The 25986-nt window shown below is 36.5% G+C and overlaps 4 protein-coding genes and 1 non-coding gene across 6 annotated transcripts; 3 read left to right on the forward strand and 2 right to left on the reverse strand.

Annotated features, from left to right (window-relative positions):
- Window positions 1-820: 820 nt before the first annotated feature.
- LOC130981713 (protein NDL1-like) lies at window positions 821-5235 on the forward strand. The gene is made up of 11 exons (XM_057905363.1): window positions 821-1211; window positions 2617-2716; window positions 2849-2946; window positions 3045-3133; window positions 3306-3366; window positions 3484-3570; window positions 3652-3729; window positions 3807-3863; window positions 3985-4040; window positions 4178-4313; window positions 4684-5235. Exons 1-11 carry the CDS (start codon window positions 1161-1163, stop codon window positions 4909-4911), a joined length of 1041 nt encoding a protein of 346 aa, XP_057761346.1. The 5' UTR covers window positions 821-1160; the 3' UTR covers window positions 4912-5235.
- LOC130981712 (uncharacterized) lies at window positions 5206-8153 on the reverse strand. Its single transcript, XM_057905362.1, has 5 exons — window positions 7222-8153; window positions 6896-6948; window positions 6481-6629; window positions 6250-6401; window positions 5206-6088 (listed from the first exon to the last, which is right to left on the reverse strand). Exons 1-5 carry the CDS (start codon window positions 8030-8032, stop codon window positions 5667-5669), a joined length of 1587 nt encoding a protein of 528 aa, XP_057761345.1. The 5' UTR covers window positions 8033-8153; the 3' UTR covers window positions 5206-5666.
- A 255-nt stretch (window positions 8154-8408) lies between these two features.
- LOC130979576 (uncharacterized) lies at window positions 8409-11175 on the forward strand. The gene is made up of 7 exons (XM_057903037.1): window positions 8409-8774; window positions 8879-8989; window positions 9098-9166; window positions 9290-9421; window positions 9991-10068; window positions 10303-10440; window positions 10559-11175. Exons 1-7 carry the CDS (start codon window positions 8577-8579, stop codon window positions 10751-10753), a joined length of 921 nt encoding a protein of 306 aa, XP_057759020.1. The 5' UTR covers window positions 8409-8576; the 3' UTR covers window positions 10754-11175.
- A 344-nt stretch (window positions 11176-11519) lies between these two features.
- On the reverse strand, window positions 11520-14537 carry LOC130979368 (probable protein arginine N-methyltransferase 1). 2 transcript variants are annotated; one of them, XM_057902796.1, is made up of 9 exons: window positions 14158-14537; window positions 13935-13945; window positions 13568-13723; window positions 13401-13464; window positions 13143-13285; window positions 12961-13048; window positions 12679-12794; window positions 12404-12554; window positions 11520-11959 (listed from the first exon to the last, which is right to left on the reverse strand). In XM_057902796.1, exons 1-9 carry the CDS (start codon window positions 14363-14365, stop codon window positions 11754-11756), a joined length of 1143 nt encoding a protein of 380 aa, XP_057758779.1. In that variant the 5' UTR covers window positions 14366-14537; the 3' UTR covers window positions 11520-11753. The 2 variants fall into 2 exon arrangements, with proteins under 2 accessions (XP_057758779.1, XP_057758780.1); XM_057902797.1 differs by lacking the exon at window positions 13935-13945 and having other exon boundaries at window positions 14158-14436.
- A 9881-nt stretch (window positions 14538-24418) lies between these two features.
- LOC130984127 (small nucleolar RNA R71) lies at window positions 24419-24526 on the forward strand. Its single transcript, XR_009088080.1, has one exon. It is a non-coding gene; the product is annotated as a small nucleolar RNA R71 (small nucleolar RNA).
- Window positions 24527-25986: the final 1460 nt, after the last annotated feature.

Below are 25986 nucleotides of genomic sequence, written 5' to 3' on the forward strand. Positions count from 1 at the left end.
TAAATTCAAGAATGAATAATAATTAAGGACTTGTTATAAGTTACCACTCATTATGTATAAAAAAGATCAGAGTTAGGCGATCATTTTGAATGACATATCAAACAGGTTTATAGATAATCTTGAGTAACAAATCAATTTCTAAAAAAAAATTAAATTTTATATCAATCATTTTATTTTTTATTTTTTATTGTATTAGCCAATAAATTACTATATGCATAAAGTATGATTCAAATTTTTTATTTTTATTTAAGTGCACTAATTAACTGATAACTAAACCTATCCAATTTGATTATATCAATTTTTTTATATAAATAAACAAAAATAAATTACCATTTGTATTTATAAAAGATATAAACGCTTGTAACTATAAAAGATTATCTCTGTGTGCTAAGAATATCGGGACTTAGATTATACAATTGATCCATTAGGACATTCTTAACACACAGAAACCATTTTCTATCGTTACAAATATCGTTTTATTCTTATATAAGTACATTTATTTGTGTCAGTATCTTTTATGAGTACAAACAGTAACTTATTCAAATAAAAAATTTAATATGAAGGCCGATTTATCTAACGAGATAAAAATTTAAAGGTTCATTTAATAATAAAAATATGTTAAAAACTAAAATATTTTTAAAAACTAATTTTAGATACTAATCTTACAAATAATTTCCTATGTCTTGTCTATAGTAAGGGCAATCCAACGAAACGGCGTCGGTGCATTGGGTATGATCACGTGAGAAGGCCAAAAAAAAAAAAAAAAAACCCCGAAAGGTGGTTAGCTGGAGGTTAAAATTTTGAGGGAAGTGGCAGGTTTTTGTTAAGGAAGAAAAAAAAAAAATCGTCGGTGCTCTCTTTAATCTTTATATCTTTCGTTTTTCATCTCTCACCCTTCAAACCGCCACAACACAAGAATCAAAGCCAGGAACCACCACAATATATATACACATTCGCATTAATACATTGATTACAGTCTGCGTGATTCATAACTATTATTATTATTATTATTATTATTATTATTATTATTATTATTCCAATTTCCATTGATTGAACCATCAGCTACATATATACACACTCGGAGAATCAATTGGTGGAAGCTTGCCTGACTCATTCACTCATTCTTCTTCTTCTTCTTCTTCTAGTTTTCACCACCACCTATGTCTGAATCTGCTTTACTTGATGCTGACAACATCTACCTCGATGGAAAGGTTCTTCTTTTTCCCCATTTCATTTCTGGGTTTCCGTTAAAGTTTCCATCTTTGTTAAGTTTTGGATCGTTTCTTAGCACTTTCTCAATTGGGCGATTGCAATTTTTCTAACTTCTAACTTTTGCTATGCTGCGTTGCGATTGTTTTTATTAAGCTAATATTTTTACATCATTGGTAGTATTGGATCTAGTTTTTTCATGTTGGATGTTACAGCGAGCTTGAACTGTTTTCATATTCATTATTTTGAATTCATGGGGGTTGGTTTATTTTCTTCTGTTGCTTTAATTCATTTTTTAATGTTCTTCTTTTGAATTGAATGTGTTTTACATCGCCAAGCCATTGAGATTTTGAATTTTTCATTTTTTATTTTAAACATGTCAAATAGCTGATCTGTGTTTTGGATGTACCCTATGCTTTCTTTTTATTTCTTTCTTTTTTTTCTATTTTTAAATTCCATATTCCATAACATGTTGAGCTCGTGAGCTGTTTATTCATTTCTTTGCAATTCCATATTTAGATTAAAACATGGATTTAGTATTTTTTTTTCGAGATATGAATCTTAACCTTACCCTTATTTGATGCCATTTTGATGATGTAAAAGAAAAGATTTTATATTTGCATTTTATTTTACTTCCTATTAGTTAACTAACACATTGTTTTTTTCTCCACCTTGTATCATTGATCCGTCTTTTTGTTTTTTCATGTGGGGTCCGGGTTCCCTTTTTTTTTTCTTTTTAATTTTTTTCCCCTGTTTTCTTATATGATGATGTTCATGCCTTTGAAGGAATTGGATCCATTTTGCTTTTGGCTTTTCCCTCTCCTCGGTTCTCTCTAAGTGCATTACAGTCTATAGGAATTAAGAACCTTGGCTATACCTTTCTTGTCCTTTATCTCATTATTTTTGTACTGGATTATAGTTATAGCAGGTGGTGCTTTTTGTTAATTTATGTAAGTATTTGTTATTAGATAATGTAAAGTCATTCTTCTCCTTTTAAATATTCCAAAGATGTTGTCCTCTTTTTCACTGGCTTCACCTTGTATTCTTCCTGGGGCATACAATGATTGGAATCTGGAAGTATTCAATTCATGCATCTTTTTGAAAAGTGATACTAATATGCTGTTGCTTGTTAGTTGGGTTTGTCCAAAAAAGGGGTAAGGCCACATGGAGGCAAATATGTTAGGGAATAAACTGTTTTAACAAGTTTTGGACATGCTTTTCTTACATTACTCTAATGGAGTATGTACAAAATAAAGGATATCCTTTCCTCTACAGAAACGTTTTATTTTTCGTTTTGTTTTTTTGTTCCAAAAGATTACTTCAGTTTTTTTATTCGTTTTTGCTCTGATTTGTTTGTGTTCTTTTTCATTTGTTCTATGCAGTACTAATTTTGGATTATTACTTCAGGAACATTATATTCGAACTGGCTGTGGTTCTGTGTCTGTCATGGTATACGGTGATCATGACAAACCAGCCCTGATCACTTATCCGGATTTAGCGCTAAATTGTAAGTGGTGTTATCTCGTTTTCCAGTAGCTAATATATCAAGCATTCTGAGCTTTCTGCTGTTGTTTTAGAATCTATTGCTCCGAGTGTTCATTCTCTTAAAAGCCTGATACATAATTTGTTGTCGATTCAGATAAATCATGTTTCCAAGGATTATTTTTCTGTCCAGAGGCGGCTTCTTTGCTGCTACACAACTTTTGCATATATCATATTAGTCCTCCCGGGCATGAGGTCTGTATATTGTCAACTCGAACTACCTTGTATTACCTTCAAAACCCAATATTATTATTCACATAATTTCTCTGGAACTTCCACAAGAGTTCTTGCAGTTGGGAGCTGCTGAAATTAGTTCTGAAGATCCTATTCCTTCCGTCGAAGACTTGGCAGATCAAATAATTGAGATCCTCAACTATTTCGGGTAATTGCAGTATCATTACTTGCTCAATAAATTTTTTGTTATTGTTGTTTTGAACTATTACATCTATTGAAACTCAAAACTAATATGTAAAGTAAAAGGCATGAACTATTCTGGGTGGAATTTTAATGAATATTATATATTTAACCGATGGATGAACTATTTCTTTGACCAGGCTTGGTGCAGTGATGTGTATGGGAGTAATGGCTGGTGCTTATATCCTTTCCCTATTTGCAGTATGTATCCTACGTAGCTTTGAATGGTGAAATTTTGGGATGTGGCCAATGCTTTGTAGTTTTAGATTATATGAAGTCAATCAAATTGATTTGCTCTTCTTTGATGCTTTATTACAGACGAAATATAGGGAGCGGGTTCTTGGTTTGATACTTGTATCTCCTTTATGCAAAGCTCCTTCTTGGACTGAATGGTTTTATAACAAGGTTCCTTCCAAATGCCTTAGACTATCTGATGTGTTCTCGAATTCAATAACATTACCTGAAACTGTTTCCAATTTCTTTCAGGTGATGTCAAATTTGTTATATTTCTATGGGGTATGTGGTTTGTTGAAAGAGTGTCTGCTCCAGAGATACTTCAGCAAGGTATTATAATGTGATGATCTGTCTCGGATTCCCTCATTTATTCGATGGTAACTAGTTTCTGTAATCAACATCAACAGGAGGTTCGTGGTAATGCCGAGGTTCCGGAATCCGAGATAGTTCAAGCTTGCAAAAGAGTCAGTGCTAACCAAACCTAGTTTCTTTTTCTCTTGTTTTTCTTTCTTCTCCTCACTTTTTCTATGTTCAATATATTTATCTCACTTTGTGCTTGTTTCCTTTCCTTTTTCTTCTTCTCAGTTACTGGATGATAGAAAATGCAAAAATGTCTTAAGGTTCCTTCATGCAATTAATCAGTAAGATCTTCTAGATAGTTGCTTTACCATATTCACTTCCTTGCTCTTTGTAATTTCATATATCATCCTCTGGGAATTTAAGTTGGAGATTGGCGTCAGCATCTGTATGTGTTTGAACTTGTTTTGCCAACTTGTAGGAGGCCTGACATAACAGATGGATTGAAGAGATTAAAATGCCGTACACTTATTTTCGTGGGGGACAGTTCTCCTTTCCATTCAGAGGCTCTATATATGACTTCAAAACTCGATAGAAGATATAGTGCCTTGGTTGAGGTATGTAGTTCTTCTTGCATCAGTATGTGGAAGGGTCTACTATAATACAAATAGCAAAAGTACTATGTGCACGCCAAAATTCAGCCACTATATATTTGTGTATAAATATGTGTTATTTAACTCATTTTCAACGTGTATTTTGTATTTCAACATCTATTCTATACGGATAGCTGATTTGATGGTTGATTTTTAGTATATATGTAGCATAGTTGATTTTCAGGTTTACTTAACATTGAGGGAGGTAATGGCGAATATAGTATCTATCACATAACTTCAATGGAGGACCTTAAACACCTAAATGCATGTGTTATGTAGGAAAATATTGCATGAGATACATAAAGTAGGATCATAAGATGTGTTGATTTGGCAGGTCCAAGGATGTGGGTCAATGGTTACAGAGGAACAACCACATGCAATGCTGATTCCAATGGAGTATTTTCTCATGGGGTATGGTTTGTATAGACCCTGCTACTTCAGTGAAAGTCCAAGGAGTCCTCTTAGCCCATCATGCATTTCTCCAGAGCTACTCTCTCCAGAAAGCATGGGATTGAAGCTTAAGCCTATAAAGACCCGGGTTTCTGTTCCCCTTGAAGTTTGATATCCCTTTTTTTTTTGTTGTAATTTTAAGCTTTTTTATTTCCTTACTTGTATCTTCTTTATTTTTTACTTTTTTAATTTTCAAGAGGGTTAGAGAAGAGAGAGTTGGAGGGAGTTGTAGATATAGAAAGAGAAGGGGTGTGTAATGAAATATAGGTAGATTTGCTTGCATTCATTTTGTAGTTAGTCATAAAGGAAGCATTGAGCTTTCTCACTGTATTGACTCATCAATTGTTTATTGACTCACTACTCATTACTCATGGGCAGCAATAATCTTAAGGGACACTTTGATTTCAAAAAAGGTTTAATTAATGATTTTGCTGTATTTATAGTACAGTATTGCTAATAGAGTAATTGTATACAGTAATTTTTTTTTCCAAAATACTGTATAAGTAGACTAAATTTCAATTGCCTTTCAATTGATATATGATAGATGTAAAGTCTCAACACTAATTTTACATGATGTAACACAATACAAACATCTTTGAAATTCCTATAAATGAAGCTACAATAAAAATCTCTAAAGCCTGCAATGAACAAGGAAAAATTGTTGCAGACAATACTGAACTTGAAGTATGTCGCAGCCACAGCACTAACTTCTTGGAGCCTCCTTATCATAATTTGCTGATCATCATTTCCATGAACAGGATCACCCCAAGAAGTACATGGCAAAATCAAGGGGGCTTGGTGTATCTTCGCCATAACTGGATCCTCTACTTTAGTTTTATATAGAGATTGACAATTTGATACTCTAGCTTATGAATCTGAATCAGAAGCTGGATCCTCAACTTCACTCTCGCCACTTGAACCATCATTTGCGGATGAAGTCTCGGCTTTGACTGGACGAGAATTTTGAAGGAGGTTATGTTTGATGAATTTGACTTTCCTTTCTTTGCTTTTTCCTTTTCGCTTTTGGCTTCCACCATCAGTTACCTTCATAGTTCGAGCAGCAGCTACAAACGCATCACTAATCACTTCGTTTTGCTTATCCTCCTCAACTGCATTTCCCTCTTCCCCAGCATTATCAACATAAAAAAGATCATCATCCACCATCTTTCCATCCAAGTTACCAGTAGGTTGCTCGGCTTGGGAAATATCAAGACCTGATTTAGCACAGCTTCTTAAAGTATCATCTTCAAGAACTCGAATTCCTCTATTCTCAATGCTCAGCAACCAAGCTAACAAGCAGAATAAATTGGAACGAAATAAGTTAGAAATAATGCACTGAGAACCATGTAGCCGACTCCACCTAATAGGAAAAAACTTTATTGTTGTTGTAATAAACTGAGAACCATGCTGGAAGTTGCAACCTAGATATAAGCAGTGATAATCTACTTACTCAAAAGAGCTCTGGGTGAAGATCCATTTGCTTTAACAGCTTTTTCCTCCAAACCATTCTGGCTTGTAACATATTTGATTATTTGCAAGGGTATCCGTGAAACAGAAAATTCCCTAACATAAGAGAGAGCTCTTTTCTGATCACCAATTCCCCTGCATTAATAAATTATTAGATACTACAAGTACAAAGAGAGAGCCATATAAACATAATACGATACTAAATTCTTTATACCTAAAATATTCTACAGCCTTATGAGTAACAATCAATCTGGTCAAGGAAAGGCCTTTGATGTACTTGGAATTTTCATAAAGGAAAGGGTACTCCACCAATAGCAAAGCATCAAACAGAACCTTCCTAAACAGAGTTTCCTCTTCAGATTTCTGCAGACACTCATATTTGATAGATGTCACTTAAATTACTGATGATGAACATATGAATATATGTATGTAAGAACAAGGACACGGCACAAAAATTAAGATAAAATGGACACAAAAAACCAAGATATGCTAGCCTTTGTCCGGTCCATAAAATCATGGTGTTGGAGCTTTGTGTATTAACAATGGAAACAAATGCAAGCTATGATATCAAAGAAATAAAATGAACTTATGAGGAACATTCAAAAGGAAAATAATCAAACTATACTAACCGAAATTGAGCTCAGTGGCAAAGATGTCCCTAATGCTGCCCTCATGAGGATCTCTGGTTACACAAGACAAATCAACATCAAAACAGGAGCTAGAAAATGAGTCATAGTTCTAGATAACTCAAAATACATGATCAAACTCAATCATCAAACTAGTTATAGATGTTTATGCATTTTAGACAGAACAATTATAATAGTGCAGACTGCAGTACAAAAAGCTAAAATCATAAAATTTTACAACCTTTGAAAAACTAAAGTCACATTGTCACAAGTAACAAAATGTAGCATGAAACTGAAAATTTAAAACCATGTAATAACTAAATACTGACCCAAAAAGTAAATATTCTGAAAGCTAGATATTGAGCCAACAGCCCAACTCTTGAGATTCACTTCCAATTCATCCCCTGGTGTTTTCCTATGACAAAGCAACCTAAGTTTCAAGAAAAAAGCTTCCATGATGACAGCACCTCCCAAGTAACCAACATGAAAACCCTTATCACAAAGCCACTTGCAAACATCACTGCCCAAAATTGGCAACAAAGATTCAAACCCATTATCAGCATCCCCATTTGCATTCATCCAAACATAAGCCAAATCAGTGAAAGGCATAATCAAATTCAATCCAATAAAATCATGTTCTTCCTCCTCAGAAAGCTTTTTACTACAGCAAATACTCATGTACCCAACAATCACATCCACCAGGGACTTCACCTCCTTCATTGCTTTCTTTTCTCTCTTCAGCTTCAGTTCCTTTCCAGAAAGTTCTAGAAGAACCTTGTGAACCTCATAAACAACTGGGGCCATCAAAGCCACACTCTTTGAAGCACCAACTGAAGCTGAACACGCAGATAGCAGCTGAAACAAGGATCTTACGTCAGATACACGATCCAAGGCATCACCTTTCTCCGATTTGAGGCTTTGAAACTTGATTGCAGTGTAGACCCATATCACCTCAAAAGGTGGATTAACATTGGCTTGCATCAATTCGTAGAATACATCAAGGAAAGAAGAAAAATCAGGGGACCCTTTGCGAGTCTCGGAAATTAGTTCTTGCACTGAGTTTTTCATCTTCATGGCATAGTTTTCACCCACAAGAGGGACGAAATTATCTGATGCATTGCTCAAACCTGTGATCTCCATTGCTTGATTTCTCGCTGAACCAAAATTGGGGTCTAGGGTTTATCAGAAGATGGGGTTTTGGACTTAAAGTTTCCAGTTTCCACAGTTTGGGCCTGGCCCGGTTTCTCTAATTCTCTGTCATTTTGGTGGGGGTTTAGTTTTGCATTGACTCCAACGTGGAAAAGAAGGTGGAAATTTTTTATTTTTTAATCTTTTTTGGGAAAATTTTAGATTTTTATTATTAGATTAATGATGTAGAGCTACGTGTTTGCCTGCACCTTATTGGTGAAAAATGGGACCCACTTTTGCTATGCTTCCCTGGACCAATCACATGCGCTAAAAAATCTTATTTTGCGTTTTGTAACAAAACCAAGAATTTGCGTTTTCCTATATTTTTAAGCTTAGGAAAAGAAGCAAGGTTTTGGTTTTTGGTTTTTTTGTTATTTGATTACTTCAGTTCTCTGTCAATTTTGGTGGAAAATTCCCACCTTTTTTGAGGATCCGAATTTCCTGTACAAGGTGGGGGGTTCTAGAACATCGTGTGTGTTGTGTTGTGTTGAGGAAGATGAAGACATTGTTTTGGGTTGTGTTTGTTTCAGTGGTGGTTTCAACATGGTTGCCACTCTCTGAGTGTTTCAAAAAACCCGCAGTGCTTGCTAGAAAAGAGGACATTCCGTACATAAAGTGTCAAGTTTGTGAGCTTCTCGCTAAGCAGTTGCATCAGCAGGTGAAGAAAAAGCATGCTGAGACCGCTCCCAAAAAGGTTTTCTTTTTTCATGTCTTTCAATTGTAGGAGTGTTTTATTGGTAAGATTATTGTGTTGTTGTTTGGACTATTCTAAATTTGTGTGTGTTTTTGGGATGCTAGATCTCGGAGTATCAGATCATTGAGATAGCAGAGAATGTTTGTAATCTTAAGAAGGTAGAAGCGGATTGGATATTGCGCATTGATATTGTGGAGAAAGAAGATAGGCTTGAGGTAAGAATGGTGGTTCAATTTTTTCATTTATTTGATGATTGTGTGTGATTCATGCAATAGTTCTAATACCTGCAATTGATTTTGAAACTTCCTTTTATTGTTTAACAGTTAGTTGAGCATGACTCTGAGGGACAGTGCAATTCTGAGTGCAAGACAATAGAGCGAGCGTGTCAGGAGGTATAGAACTTTGTGTGATTTTCGCTCGGTGCATTTGTTTGTCGCAAATGGATTGCAAGCCATGGTTTCTTTTAGTTCTGAAATGGCAAATTATATTATGAATTATTGTTTTCAAATTTTCAGGTTATAGGGTATTCGGATACAGATGTTGCTGAATATCTATATAATTCGAAGCCTGATGCCAATTCATTGTACAAATATCTCTGCAAAGACCTTACTAAAGCATGCAGCACCAAGCCACCCCCTGTCCCTAAGGTACTGACAATCTGAATTGTTGTTTACTTACTGCTTTCAAGTGTTTGAATTAGAATGGACATTAGTTACTAACTTACTATAAATATTGCACAGCTGCCCCGTTTTTCGGAAACCAACTATGCACTTTTGTTTCGATTCATGTAGTTTTGTGATTATAGAGCATGCCAACTAAGTTGCTAGTTCAATTGAGCTTATGTGATTACTGATTACAGAACATTAGAACAGCTGGAGTATTTGTTATAGCTGAATAGTCTGCCCTAGATTAAAGTGTAACCCTTGATGAGAAAATCAAGATATTTTTTTCATGTCCATGGTTTATTTTCATGCATTTCAGCTCACTTTTCTATCAACAATCAAAACAAAACTTTATCCACACCTTGCACCTTAGGTTCCGAATTCCATAATCCCAACCAAATGAAATATCCATTCTTTGAAGTATATAGTTTGGGAACTATGATTCTCTTTCATGCAATGATATTGTCATATTGTGTAATATGCTCTTGCCATTATTGTTTGATGTTTTGTAAAGCTACTTCATCTCTAATCAGAATATGTTTTCTGTTCTGTAGGACAGAATCCCTGGTGATGCTTTTGTTGCTAAGTCTGATAAGGAGGCTGAAATGGAAAAGCTACTAAAATCTATGGAGGTATTTCCCTTGTTCATGTTATATATCTTTAGACGATTTATAGTGGAATACTGTCATTGTCTGATTAATATAGCTGACCTTCCCTAGTAAGAATAAGACTTAGTTATTGTTTTTCTTGTCATCATTGTATATCACTATATCTTAGGAGGAGGGTTATCTTTGTCCTTTATTTAGCTCGATACATTTGGTTAGTTTTATAGCCCTATGTTCTTACTGTATCTAATTCTGCATCAGGGCATGCCAGGAGCACCTGGCATGAAAATGTACTCAAGGGATGATTTAATGAACATGAAAAACCTTGGTGATGAAGATGCCGAAGATGAAGATGAAGATGATGAAGATGACGGCGATGCTGCTTTTCCTGGGAAATTGGTACTTTCTCTTTTTCCATTTAGCTTGAAAAATGACATGTACCTTTATTTTATTAAAGGAAACACTTGATTAAAATGTCATACAATCGCTGACAAATCAAGAAATCTGCATATCGTAGGGAAAAGTTCTGAGAGAAAAGGAAAAGGAAAAGGGAAAAGGCGACTGGAAACAAACGATTAGAAAAGGAATCACAGATACGACCGTGACGCTGAAGAAACATGCAGACCGAGTTTCCAATCGCTTAAGACAGTGGTGGAGGGCAAAGAAAACAAGTTCAAAGAAGGGAACAAAAGGAGTCAAATCTGAACTTTAGCAAGTCACAAAAAGCTTACACTGCGATTGTTGAAGAACTGCAGGCATTTCAACATCATTTTTTACAGGTAAAATGTGCCTGTGATAGTCAAGAGGAAGAAACATAGAGAAGCAATCAAATGAGAACTTTAGACTTTAGAGTGACCACTTGGAATGGTTCATTTTCCATTCAAGTATTTTGCTATATTCATGTATTTTAATGACTCTGTTTTGATGTTGAAGGAGGGTGTATACTAGCTTGATAGTGAAGGTTATGAACTTGTGATGTTCTCCAAAGACTTATTTCCTCCTACACCTTATTTTTAGAATTTTTTTTCTCTAAAAAATAGTATAGATAATCATCCAACAACAACAAACGCTTCATCCCACTAGACGGATTCGGTTATATAGATCAAATGGCACCATTTAGCATTTTAGCCCTAACATACATCATGTTTACACCATTCAAAACTTTGTTTCCAATTTAATAACAAATATTCTTGCTTATAGTATGTGGATACAGCCACTACTATGCTGCACATTTCTTAATGTAGAGCACAGTTTGAATAACAAGCAAAATATCTTCTTAAATTTAAATCTCATTGCTGCTAATGTACCAAAAATAAATATTACAAGTACTCCCAATCAATACAACGTGCAAGAATTAAGGTTTATTTTGGTCATCAGAAGGTTCGAGGAGTAGTATTAGACTATTAGGATGAAAATGACATTAGCAGTCATGCAAATTTTGTGTACTTGCTAACAAAGGCAAATCTATTCACTGAAAATTGATAACAAATAGTTGTCAATGGGATTAATTAAATTCGGAATAAAATAATATTTTAAATATCATTACATCCAAAAAGCCAGAAGAGCAACTATGAATTTATAAGAGAATACAAGCACAATGTGAAAATACAGTTACAGTTCCTCAAACAGAAGACTCTACATTAAATTATAAAAGCGGCAATAATTGTTGTTCAACATCTTGCAAAATTTAGATAGCATTGGAAAATCATGACTCAACGCATCTTGTAATACTGAACCCTTGAAACGTTGCATCTGCGACCATTCAACGAGTACTTGACCATTATGTCAACATCGCGCGGATTTTTCTTGTTTTGAGCCACACTCATGCTCCCTACAATTGCCTCGCCCTCACAAATGGTCAATATGTCTTCCAGATAAAGCACTGTTTGTTTCCAATGGGTGGCACGCGACCTTGGCCCTGCATAAATTCTCAAAATGTTACTTCATGTGCGTGTGTAGTCTAGCAAATCGTTGCAAGCGAAGCAATCATTCAAATTTCCAACTAAGTTTCTAAGGAACTCTTTGGAGCGGATAAATCCAGCATGGTTTCAAAAGAGATTACAAGTTTTTTCAGTCTGCGGTTATCATATTCTGAATTGATGATACTTCTACATGCAAATTCAAAGATACCAACTTATAAAATTCATTGTTCTTCCCTTCAAATTTTATGCTCTGTTGTTCTCGTGCAAAAAATATAATCCTTTCGATCTATTTAACATCTATGCATTATCTTTTTGCCAATTAACAGTTCACATGCCGAAATATAAATTTGACTCCCAAGTCCCAATAACATTATATGGACGAAAAAGAACAGCTCCAACAAAAACATATAAATAATTGAGGAAGTAGAAAGGAAGCTAACCTGTAGAGAAGCCCATCAATTTATGACACTTAGTAAATGTTACATCAAAATATGCAACAAGAGCATGGATGTAATCATCGCGTTCAGCAATAAGTTTAAACGGTGCTGTGAAGGAAGCATCTCCAGGAGCCATCTTTGAGATATCCATAGTCTGAATAAAGATGAACCAATCATTGTACATGTTCAAACCAAATACAAAATATTTTGGCCAATGCAGAATGAAATTTTTGCGCATGTCAAATACAAAGAATGTAAGAACTGTTAAAGCTCCCCACCTTGAGTAGCTGGCAGTTAGTAGCAATCTGATTCTGGTCAACTGTATCAACAAGTGGCTCCATTATGGCTTGCTTCTTGATGCAGCTCATATCAAATCCATAGACATTGTTCCAAACTGTTAGAAAAAATGAAAATGTGGCTTGAGTAACTCTTTTTTTTCACCAATAAATAAAGAAATTCATATGAAAATGCATTGTGTGGATGCCTCTTTCATTGTAACCGTAAGTATACTGTAAAAGAGTAGCAAACTCATATTGGTTAATAAGAGGTCACGATCTCACACTCTATTTTATCTTCTTTGTAGTCTGCATCTTCGATGGCAGTAAGATGGAGGGACGCTTTATCTGGTAGCACAACTCCTCCTTCGACCTATTCAAAAGAGGAAACTCAGAATGATTCCCACACCATTGTACTGTGTGACATGTCTTCATCTAATATCAAGAGCAAGGAGTGCATGACTTACAAGCCATTTGTCGCGTGCGTAAAGGACAGAATTTAACATATTCTCAAATAATAGGAAATATCCCATCCATTCTGAAATGATTATATCAACTTTTTCAACCGGAAGTTCAATTTCTTCAATCTTACCCTTCAAAACTGTTACAACTGCAAAACCAAAACAATTATATTGCAATCATTGTGAGTGGATTTTTCCAACGAATCAACACCAAAAGAAAATGTATTTCAAAGGAGTAATACAAAATATAAAACATTGCTTTACCATTAGAGTACCCATTAGTTTCAACTATCTGCTTTGCCATGTCAGCCATATCGGAGCACTCAACCTGAATTCGCAATATAAAAAATGGTACAACTTAAAGTCATTATTTGGAATACTGATAAAATCACAAAAAACATAAAAGGCAATAAAAGAAATCAGGCACTTACAGCATAGACATGCGCTGCCCCAGCTTTGGCACAAAATAGAGACAAAATCCCAGTCCCAGCACCAACATCAAGAACTACTTTATTCTTGAATAAAAACTTATTCTGATAAATAACATTTTGATATGTTTTTGTTCTTACAGTGTCCTTCAACATTTCCTGCAATCCAAACAAGGTTACAACAAAGCATTATACCACAATAACATACAAAAAACTTCTTTTACTATATTGCAAAACATTTGAATACTAGTTTGCATTTCCCCTTCTCATTTATGGGGAAAAAAAGAAGAAAAAACGGAACTTCAAGGCAAAAAAATAAACAAAATATAAACTTAATACACCAGCCTGCATCCAAGTTGAGCACACTTACTTCGTGAATTCCTGCAAACACATATACACATTTAAGATGAGAAAACAATCCTATTAAGAACAAATGCAAATGAGATTAAGCTGAAGCGCGTGAATTTTTCAGGTTGCAAAAAACAACAGCCCGGATGTAAAGTTCGGAACATTGAGCAAAAGGGAATTCAAATTGAGCAGAAGCAGATATTAAACAATTAGAATGAGAGAAAAGAGAGAGAAGCAAAAGTTACCGAAATGAGAGTAGGAATCGAAATAATAATCGGCGCTGGTTTTGTCATCGGAATCAATAAACGATGGTTCTGATGGTTCAGGTTCACACATGGATTGGTCGTCGAGGTTGGAGCTCTCGGCAGCGTCCTGGATAACCTCGTCGGCGTCTTGGAAGCGAAGGTGGTTGTTCATGCTGTTGTTATCGTTGTTGTTCTTTCGGCGACCCATACGATATGAAAGGAAAGATTTTTTTGGAGATGGAGAAGGAGTTTGCGTATGTCAGTGACTACTCACTAGAACTGGAATTGCGAAAATTAGGGTTTTAGTTTGGGTTTTAGCCTTTTAGGTTATGCGACGATAGCTGCTTGCCTGCTTCCACTTGATGATACCGCGTTTTTCACTGCTTCAATCCTTGGTTTTTTTTATCTTTTAAGGAATACGAAAATAAAATTGATATCGAGTATAAACCAGTTTTATATATACTACACATATATCAAATTACCTAATACTTAGTATTTGTTTGTGCGTTATTATTTTGATAAAAAAAAATTTTTAGGTAAAAAATAATCTTTTTTATTTTTTAATATATTTGACAAATTTCTAGTAGTAAAAATAAAAGTACTAAAAAAATAAAAAATTTTTTGAGAAACTGTAATTTACATTTTTTTTTAAAAGATCTTTTTCTTTTAAAAAAGATATTTTTCATGTAATAAATAAATAAAAAAGTACTTTTGTATTATTATACCCAAATATAATTGATAGATAAAATGATCTTTTTGCATGAGATATTCAAACATAAAATTACTTTTACTTTTTTATAAGATCTTTCAAAAAAAATAACTCAAAAAAAGATTTTTTCTTAGAAACTTACCCAAACAAGCTCTTAATACTACGTAATACTTTTTATATTAACAGTATAAATAACTATATACAAAAATATAAGTAAACGGCTGTGTAAAATATTTGATATTATTAATACATTAAAATTAAATAAAATAAGATAAAACTACATCGCTTTATTATTATTAGAAGTGTTGATATTTACTACGATTATACTTTTTAGATAATAAATTTTTTCATAGGGTTAGAACAATTTAACTGATTTTAGAAATATAATAAAAGAATGCTCTATTAAGATTTTTATTTAAGAGTTTGATTTGATTGAATGAAATTAGAAAAAAGTGAAAGTTCAAAAAGGTATTGATCTAAACCAATTTGGAGACTCTATAAAGGTGGCTATCAAGAAAGTTGAGATACCGGTGATAATCCAAAAGTCTCATACAAAGACTCTCTTTTATTGTTCCTTAGTTCATCGGTAGATACTAATGAAAATGTGTTTGAGCCTATTGATAAGGATGCATTAGACCTGAAAGATCGTTGGTATAAGAAGGAGAAAGAACCCCACTAGGAGGATAAACATTTTGACCACTATCCGACCATTCCAATCACTAGGAATGAATTTGAGGAGTGGTGTAAACCATGGGATACGGCTTTCATTGTTAAAGTTCTCGGAAAAAGAGTGCATTTAGCGTTCATGGAACAGAAACTTAATAGACATTGGTTTTAAAAAGGTAAGATTAATGTTATTGATATGGATCGTAACTATTTTTCAGTTCACTTTACTCGTAAAGAAGACTATAACCATACGCTCATGGAAGGACTTTGGATGATAGCGGGACACTACCTAATTATTCAAAGATGGAGGCCTTTCTTTCTCTCATATGAGAATATAGTCAAGAAGATCGCCGCTTTGATTTGTATCCCGGACCTATCAATTGAGTTATACAATCATCATTTTTTTAGGAAGGTATGCTTAACCCTGTGGACTATACTTAAGATTGATTGTGCAATCTCCATTCATTTTCGGAGATGATTTGCAAGAATTTGTGTTGAACTAGACCTAACAAATAAACTAATTCCAAGAATCTCCGTTCTCGATCATACTTTAAATGTTGAATATGAGGGATTACATCTTATATGTTTTACGTGTGGTAAATATGGCTATCGATCGAATCAATGCAGTGAAACTTAAGAGCATAAGGTGGTGTCGGAGAACACATTCAAAGCCGGCAAGGGTGGCAGTATATCATCTGCCGAAGGGGACGGCACAAATTATGTTGGCAATAGTGGTTAAGAGGTCCCAAAATCAGTACAAAAAAGGCAAGTAAATCAAGATTCCTCGACATTCGGACCTTGGATGATGATAAGAAGGCAAGTAAGATCTAACGCGGGAATTAAGGGTGCTAATAATAAGAAAGGATCTCCTTCTAATTTGGAAGCTAGAAATTCTAATAGGTCACGTTTTATTATTCTTAATGAGAAAGATATGGAGCAAATCCACGAGGAGATTGTGCATGAGAAGCTTCATGTGGAGGAATCCATGCAAAGTGGACTAGACGCTAGAGTGGAGCAACATGGGCCTTGTACTTTAGTGCCACTTAAAGTCCATAAAAAAATGAAAGATCAACCCAATCTCTCCACAAGATTCTTGAACCGGAGGCTGAAAAAAATCTCCAAATAAGTAAGAAGGCTAGAAATAATAAGAATGGGCTAAATAGGCCAGGAAAAGTGAACAAAGATAAAATAAAGATTAAACTAGTTGAGAGTCATACCTTGGTGTTCTCTAACTCAACATTTGTTCCTTTTCTAATCGAGAAAGTAAGTTTAAAAAATCTAGAGAGAGAAGCCATGGAATGTGAAATCATTCACAGAATGGGCATTATGCAAAGGGAACAGTGGAAAGCTTTTGAAGTTGAAAAGATTATGAAAGAAGGCATGGCGAAGCAAATGGCGTTGTCTTCCTCCAACAACTCGAACCTTTTTCAACTGGCTATGACCACTAATGTGGAGGAAATGGATGTAAATTGTCAGGGAAGAACTCACCTGATAAACCACCTAACCCCATGATTAAAGATCTAGGATCATCAACAAACGGTGAGGGTAACTCTAAAGAACTCGGTTTGATCTTGACAGTGGGGAGCCACACTCTAATTGATCTGCATCTCTAGTGACATTTTTCTCCTATTTTTTTTAATGAAATTTTTATTCTGACATTGTCGTGGTGTTGGTGGAAATTCTTTTACTGCTTTAATTAGAGATGTTAAAAAAGAATATCATGTTATTTTTTTGTTCTCCTTGAAACTTATATTAGTGGGAGATAAAGGAACTAATATTAGAAATAAGTTGCCTTTTGACAATTGTTTTATAGAGAAAGCCAGAGGACACTCTGAAAGTATTTAGTGACTGTGGAGTTCCGATGAATGGAGAGTGGATATTTTGTAGAGTCATCAATAATTCGTATATATGAGGATGCTGGAAAAGTACATACATCCACGGTTTTTACTGTAGTGTATGGGAGTCCCCAAAGAGTACATAGAAGAGAACTCTGGAGAAACTTGAGGGATCTAAGTTTGCAGAATAGTCCCCCTTGGTGCCTGGCAAGGGATTTCAATGCACTTATGCATAATTTGGAAAAGACAAGGAGGAGCAGCCACTCAATTTAATGGTGCATGTGCTAATTTCCAGGAGTGTGTTTCTGACTGTGAACTTTTAGACTTAGGATACTCAGGATATCCTTTTACCTGGAAGAGAGGAAACTTGGTCGAAAAATTAGATCGTGGTCTGAACAACATGGATTGGCAAATCAGATTTCTGAAAACTACGATAAAGCACTTACCTATATTAAAATCTGATCATGCATGCTCCTCTATATCTCTAACTCTTTACTTCTCCCTCACCTAACAAATGGCGAAGGCCATTTAAATTTTTAGCATCTTAGTTATCCCATCTGGACTTTAATAATATGATTTCTAATCATTGGAAAATAATTGGTCCCAAGGTGTTACGAACTTTATAGATTCTCTTAGAGTATAAAATTTCACCGTCTATGGGAATATTTTTAGAAGAAAAAGTAGGATTCTAATGAGATTGCATGGCATCACGAATAGCTTGAGTGTGAATCACAATCTTTATCTAGAAGATCTCCAAGTTACTCTTTGAAAATATTATTGGTGCGCGAAATTGTGAACTATACTTTTTCACAACTCTCATAATCCCTGGTAATGGCTCCAAAAACTTGGTGCGCTCAATACCATGGCATTACACAACTTCGCACAACTAACCAGCAAGTGCACTGGGTCGTCCAAGTAATAAACCTTACGTGAGTAAGGGTCGATCCCACGGAGATTGTTAGTAATGAAGCAAGCTATGGTCATCTTGTAAATCTTAGTCAGGCAAACTCAGATATATATGGTGATGAACGAAAATAACATAGAAGATAAAGATAGTGATACTTATGTATATAATTGGTGTATGAGCTTCAGACAAGTGTATGAAGATGCCTTCCCTTCCGTCTCTCTGCTTTCCTACAGCCTTCATCCAATCCTTTCTTACTCCTTTCCATGGCAAGCTCGTATAGGGTCTCACTGTTGTCAGCAGCTACCTCCCATCCGCGCAGTGAAAGCTAATGCACACACTCTGTCACAGTGCTGCCAATCACCGGTTTGGTTCCCTCCCCTACCGGAATAGAATAACTCTTTTGCGTCTGTCACTAACGCCCAGTAGGTTACAGGTTTGAAGCACGTCACAGTCATTCAATCATTGAATCCTACTCAGAATACCACAGACAAGGTTAGACCTTCCGGATTCTCTTGAATGCTGCCATCAGTTCTTGTCTATACCACGAAGACTCTGATCTCACGGAATGGCTGGCTCGTTTGTCAGGCGAGCACTCGGTTGTCAGGCGATCAACCATGCATCATGCAATCAGAAATCCAAGAGATATTCACTAAGCCTCGGATGTGTGTAGAACAAGAATGGTTGTCAGTCACCTTGTTCATGAGTGAGAATGGTGATGGGCGTCAATCATCACCTTCATCATGTTGAAGAACAAGTGATATCTTGGATAAAGAACAAGTGGAATTTGAATGGAAGAACAATAGTAATTGCATTAATACTCGAGGTACAGCAGAGCTCCACACCTTAATCTATGGTGTGTAGAAACTCCACCGTTGAAAATACATAAGAACAGGGTCTAGGCATGGCCGAATGGCCAGCCTCCCAAAGGTCTAAGATAGCATAAAACAAAGATAGCTACCAAAGTTTTCTCTCTAAGTCTTTTTTATAATACAATAGTAAAAGGTCCTACTTATAGAAAACTAGTACATAAGTGAGTAAATGACATAAAAATCTACTTCCGGGCCCACTTGGTGTGTGCTTGGGCTGAGCAATGAAGAAATTTCGTGTAGAGACTCTTCTTGGAGTTAAACGCCAGCTTTGGTGCCAGTTTGGGCGTTTAACTCCCATTTGGGTGCCAGTTCCAGCGTTTAACGCTGGGATTTTTTGAGGTGACTTTGAACGCCGGTTTGGGCCATCAAATCTTGGGCAAAGTATGGACTATTATATATTGCTGGAAAGCCCAGGATGTCTACTTTCCAACGCCGTTGAGAGCGCGCCAATTGGGCTTCTGTAGCTCCATAAAATCCGCTTCGAGTGCAGGGAGGTCAGAATCCAACAGCATCTGCAGTCCTTTTGAGTTTCAGAATCAGATTTTTGCTCAGGTCCCTCAATTTCAGCCAGAAAATACCTGAAATCACAGAAAAACACACAAACTCATAGTAAAGTCCAGAAAAGTGAATTTTAACTAAAAACTAATAAAAATATACTAAAAACTAACTATATCATATCAAAAACATACTAAAAACAATGCCAAAAAGTATACAAATTATCCGCTCATCACAACACCAAACTTAAATTGTTGCTTGTCCTCAAGCAACTGAAAATCAAATAAGATAAAAAAAGAAGAGAATATGCAATGAACTCCAAAAACATCTATGAAGATCAGTGTTAATTAGATGAGCGGGGCTTTTAGCTTTTTGTCTCTGAATAGTTTTGGCATCTCGCTCTATCCCTTGTAATCCAGAATGGTTGGCTTCTTTAGGAACTTAGAATCCAGATAGTGTTAATGATTCTCTTAGTAAAGTATGATGATTCTTGAACATAGCTATTTATTGAGTCTTGGCTGTGGCCCAAAGCACTCTGTCTTCCAGTATTACCACCGGATACATACATGCCACAGACACATAATTGGGTGAACCTTTTCAGATTGTGACTCAGCTTTGCTAAAGTCCCCAATTAGAGGTGTCCAGGGTTCTTAAGCACACTCTTATTTGCCTTGGATCACAACTCTTATTCTTTCTTTCTTTTTTTTTTTTCTTTCTTTTTCATTTTTTTTTGGCTTTTTTTTTTTTGAAATGCTTTTTCTTGCTTCAAGAATCATTTTATTGATTTTTTCAGATCCTCAGTAACATGTCTCCTTTTTCATCATTCTTTCAAGAGCCAACATTCATGAACCACAAATTCAAAAGACATATGCACTGTTCAAGCATACATTCAGAGAACAAAAGTGTTGCCACCACATCAAGATAATTAAACTGCTATAAAATTCAGAATTCATGCAATTCTTTCCTTTTCAATTAAGCACATTTTTATTAAAGAAAGGTGATGGATTCATAGGACATTCATAACTTTAAGGCATAGACACTAAGACACTAATGATCACAAGACACAAACATGGGTAACATAAGCAAACAAAAAATTCGAAAAACAGAAGAATAGAGAACAAGGAAATCAAGGAACGGGTCCACCTTAGTGATGGCGGCTCTTTCTTGCTCTTGAAGATCCTATGGAGTGCTTGAGCTCCTCAATGTCTCTTCCTTGTCTTTGTTGCTCCTCCCTCATGATTCTTTGATCTTCTCTAATTTCATGAAGGATGATGGAGTGTTCTTGATGCTCCACCCTCAGTTGTCCCATGTTGGAACTCAACTCTCCTAGGGAGGTGTTTAGTTGCTCCCAATAGTTTTGTGGAGGAAAATTCATCCCTTGAGGAATCTCAGGGATCTCATGATGAGTGAGGTCTCTTGTGTACTCCATCCTTTTCTTGGTGATGGGCTTGTCCTCATCAATGGGAATGTCTCCCTCTATGTCAACTCCAACTGAATAACAGAGGTGACAAATGAGATGAGGAAAGGCTAACCTTGCCAAGGTGGAGGTCTTGTCCGCCACCTTATAGAGTTCTTGGGCTATAACTCATGAACCTCTATTTCTTCTCCAATCATGATACTATGGATCATGATGGCCCGGTCTATGGTAACTTCGGACCGGTTGCTAGTGGGGATGATTGAGCGTTGTATGAACTCTAACCATCCTCTAGCCACGGGCTTGAGGTCATGCCTTCTCAATTGGACCGGCTTTCCTCTTGAATCTTGCTTCCATTGTGCGCCCTCTTCACATATGACTGTGAGGACTTGGTCCAACCTTTGATCAAAGTTGAACGCCACCCTCACACTCTCCGGACTAAAATCCAAGTATTTCCCCCGAACCATAGTGAGATAATTCTTCGGATTCGGGTTCACACTTTGGTCATGGTTCTTTGTGATCCATGCATTGGCATAGAACTCTTGAACCATCAAGATTCCGACTTGTTGAATGGGGTTGGTAAGAACTTCCCAACCTCTTCTTCGGATCTCATGGCGGATCTCCGGATATTCACCCTTTTTGAGTGAAAAGGGGACTTCGGGGATCACCTTCTTCAAGGCCACAACTTCATAGAAGTGGTCTTGATGCACCCTTGAGAGGAATCTATCCATCTCCCATGACTCGGAGGTGGAAGCTTTTGCCTTCCCTTTCCTCTTTCTAGAGGTTTTTCCGGCCTTGGATGCCATAAATGGTTATGGAAAAATGAAAAAGCAACGCTTTTACCACACCAAACTTAAAATGTTTGCTCGTCCTCGAGCAAAAGAAGAAAGAAGGGAGTAGAAGAAGAAGAAATGAGGAAGAGGGGAGGTGGTAGTGTGTTCGGCCAAGAAGGGTAAGAAAGGGTGTTTAGGTTGTGTGAAAATGAAGGGTTGAAGAAGGGTATTTATAGGAAAGAGGGGGGTAAAGGTTCGGCCATTAGGGTGGGTTTGGGAGGGAAAGTGGTTTGAATTTGAAGGGTGAGGTTGGTGGGGTTTTATGAAGGATGGATGTGAGTGGTGAAGAGAAAGATGGGATTTGATGGGTGAGGGGTTTTTGGGGAAGAGGTATTGAGGTGATTGGTGAATGGGGGAAGAAGAGAGAGAGTGATGGTAGGGTCCTGTGGGGTCCACAGATCCTGTAGTGTCAAGGAAAAGTCATCCCTGCACCAAAAGTTGCTCAAAATCACGTTTTGAGCCATTTCTGGCGTTAAACGCCGGGCTGGTGCCCATTCCTGGCGTTTAACGCCAGGTTCTTGCCCTTTACTGGCGTTTAACGCCAGTCTGGTGCCCCTTTCTGGGGTTAAACGCCCAGAATGGTGCCAGACTGGGCGTTAAACGCCCAACAGCAAGGCTTACTGGCGTTTGAACGCCAGCAGCTTCTTCCTCCAGGGTGTGCTATTTTTCTTCCTGTTTTTCATTCTGTTTTTGCTTTTTTCATTATTTTTGTGACTTCTTATGATCATCAACCTACAAAAAAGATAAAATAACAAAAGAAAATAATTAATTATAAAACATTGGGTTGCCTCCCAACAAGCGCTCCTTTAATGTCATTAGCTTGACAGAGGACTCCCATGGAGCCTCAGAAACACTCAGAACCTTGTTGAAACCTCCCAACACCAAACTTAGAGTTTGAATGTGGGGTTTCAACACCAAACTTAGAGTTTGGTTGTGGCCTCCCAACACCAAACTTAGAGTTTGACTGTGGGGGCTCTGCTTGGCTCTGTTTTGAGAGAAGCTCTTCATGCTTCCTCTCCATGATGACAGAGGGATATCCTTGGGCCTTAAATACCAAGGATTCTTCATTCACTTGAATGATCAAATCTCCTCTATTAACATCAATCACAGCCCTTGCTGTGGCTAGGAAGGGTCTGCCAAGGATGATAGATTCATCCATGCACTTCCCAGTCTCTAGGACTATGAAGTCAGTAGGGATGTAATGGTCTTCAATCTTCACCAAAACATTCTCTACAAGTCCATGAGCTTGTTTTCTTGAATTGTCTGCCATCTCCAATGAGATTCTTGCAGCTTGCACCTCAAGGATCCCTAATTTCTCCATTACAGAGAGGGGCATGAGGTTTATACTTGACCCTAGGTCACACAAGGCCTTCTTGAAGGTCATGGTACCTATGGTACAAGGTATAGAAAACTTCCCAGGATCCTGCCTCTTTTGGGGCAGTTTATGCCTAGACAAGTCATCCAGTTCTTTGGTGAGCAAGGGAGGTTCATCTTCCCAAGTCTCATTTCCAAATAACTTGTCATTTAGCTTCATGATTGCTCCAAGGTATTTAGCAACTTGCTCTTCAGTGACATACTCATCCTCTTCAGAGGAGGAATACTCATCAGAGCTCATGAATGGCAGAAGTAAGTCCAATGGAATCTCTATGGTCTCAATTTGAGCCTCAGATTCCCATTGTTCCTCACTGAGGAACTCAGAGGAGGTTGGTACACGCCCACTGAGGTCTTCCTCAGTGGCGTCCACCTCCTTTCTTTCCTCCCAGAATTCGGCCATGTTAATGGCTTTGCACTCTCCCTTTGGATTTTCTTCTGTATTACTTGGGAGAGTGCTAGGAGGGAGTTCAGTAACTTTCTTGCTCAGCTGACCCACTTGTCCTTCCAAATTTCTGATGGAGGACCTTGTTTCATTCATGAAACTTTGAGTGGTCTTTATTAGATCAGAGACCATTGTTGCTAAGTCAGAAGTGCTCTGCTTAGAACTTTCTGTCTGTTGCTGAGAAGATGATGGAAAAGGCTTGTTGTTACCAGGCCTGTTTCTTCCACCATTATTGTTATTGAAACCTTGTTGAGGTCTCTCTTGATTCTTCCATGAGAAATTTGGGTGATTTCTCCATGAAGAATTGTAGGTGTTTCCATAGGGTTCTCCTAGGTAATTCACCTCTTCCATTGAAGGGTTCTCAGGATCATAAGCTTCTTCCTCAGATGAAGCTTCCTTAGTACTGTTTGGTGCATTTTGCATTTCAGACAGACTTTGAGAAATCAAATTGACTTGTTGAGTCAATATTTTATTCTGAGCCAATATGGCATTCAGAGTGTCAATCTCAAGAACTCCTTTCTTCTGATTAGTCCCATTGTTCACAGGATTCCTTTCAGAAGTGTACATGAATTGGTTATTTGCAACCATTTCAATCAGTTCCTGAGCTTCTGCAGGCGTCTTCTTCAGATGAAGAGATCCTCCTGCAGAGCTATCCAAGGACATCTTGGATAGTTCAGAGAGACCATCATAGAAAATACCTATGATGCTCCATTCAGAAAGCATGTCTGAAGGACATCTTCTGATTAATTGTTTGTATCTTTCCCAAGCTTCATAGAGGGATTCTCCATCCTTCTGTCTGAAGGTTTGGACTTCCACTCTAAGCTTACTCCATCTTTGTGGTGGAAAGAACTTTGCCAAGAAGGCATTGACTAGCTTTTCCCAAGAGTCCAGGCTTTCCTTAGGTTGAGAATCCAACCATATTCTAGCTCTGTCTCTTACAGCAAAAGGGAATAGCATCAGTCTATAGACTTCAGGGTTAACCCCATTAGTCTTGGCTGTGTCACAGATTTGCAAGAATTCAGCTAAAAACTGATGAGGATCTTCCATTGGAAGTCCATGGAACTTGCAATTCTGTTGCATTAGAGAAACTAATTGAGGCTTTAGCTCAAAGTTGTTTGCTCCAATGGCAGGGATAGAGATGCTTCTCCCATAGAAATCAGGAGTAGGTGCAGTAAAGTCACCCAGCACCTTCCTTGCATTGTTGGCATTGTTGTTGTTTTCGGCTGCCATGTCTTCTTCCTTGAAGAATTCGGTCAAGTCCTCTAAAGAGAGTTGTGCTTTGGCCTCTCTTAGCTTTCGCTTCAAGGTTCTCTCAGGTTCAGGGTCAGTTTCAACAAGAATGCCTTTGTCTCTGCTTCTGCTCATAAGAAAGAGAAGAGAAAAAGAGAATGTGGAATCCTCTATGTCACAGTATAGAGATTCCTTGAAATGTCAGAGGAAAAGAGAAATAGAAAGAAGAAGGAGAAGGAGAATTCGAACTTTAATTAGATAAGGTTCGAATTGTGCATTTAGAAGGAGTAGTACTCCATAAATAGAAGGATGTGGGAAGGAGGGAAGAGAATTTTCGAAAATTCAATCAAAAGATTTTGAAAACATTTTGAAAATTTGATTGATAATTTTCGAAAATTCAAAGTGAGAAAGAAATCAAGTGATTTTTGAAAAAGAATTTGAAATTAGAAATTAAAAAGATTTGATTGAAAACTATTTTGAAAAAGATGTGATTGAAAAAAAATTGATTGAAAAGTTATGGTTTTAAAAAGATATGATTGAAAAGATATGATTTGAAAACAATTTTAAAAGATATGATTTAAAAACAATTTTAAAAGATATGATTTGAAAACAATTTGAAAAGATATGAATTGAAAATAATTTGAAAAGATTTGATTTTAAAAACTAAAGACTTGCCTAACAAGAAAAGATATGATTCAAACATAAAACCTTCCTTAATAGAAAAGGCAAAAAATGTTCAATCAAATCATTAATTGTTAGTAAGCATCTTTGAAAAAGGAAAGAAATTGATTTTGAAAACATTTGATTGAAAAGATATGATTTGAAAAAGATTTGGTTTTGAAAAACTTTGAAAACTTGAAAAAAATTGATTTTGAAAACAAAATCTTCCCCCTGGCACCATCCTGGCGTTAAACGCCCAGAATGGTATACATTCTGGCGTTTAACGCCCAAAATGCTACCTTTTTGGGCGTTAAACGCCCAACCAGGTGCCCTGGCTGGCGTTTAAACGCCAGTCTGCCTTCTTCACTGGGCATTTTTGAATGCTCAGCTTTTTC

This window comes from Arachis stenosperma, chromosome 5 (assembly GCF_014773155.1).
Source record: "Arachis stenosperma cultivar V10309 chromosome 5, arast.V10309.gnm1.PFL2, whole genome shotgun sequence".
In the NCBI taxonomy this organism is placed as follows: Eukaryota; Viridiplantae; Streptophyta; class Magnoliopsida; order Fabales; family Fabaceae; genus Arachis; species Arachis stenosperma.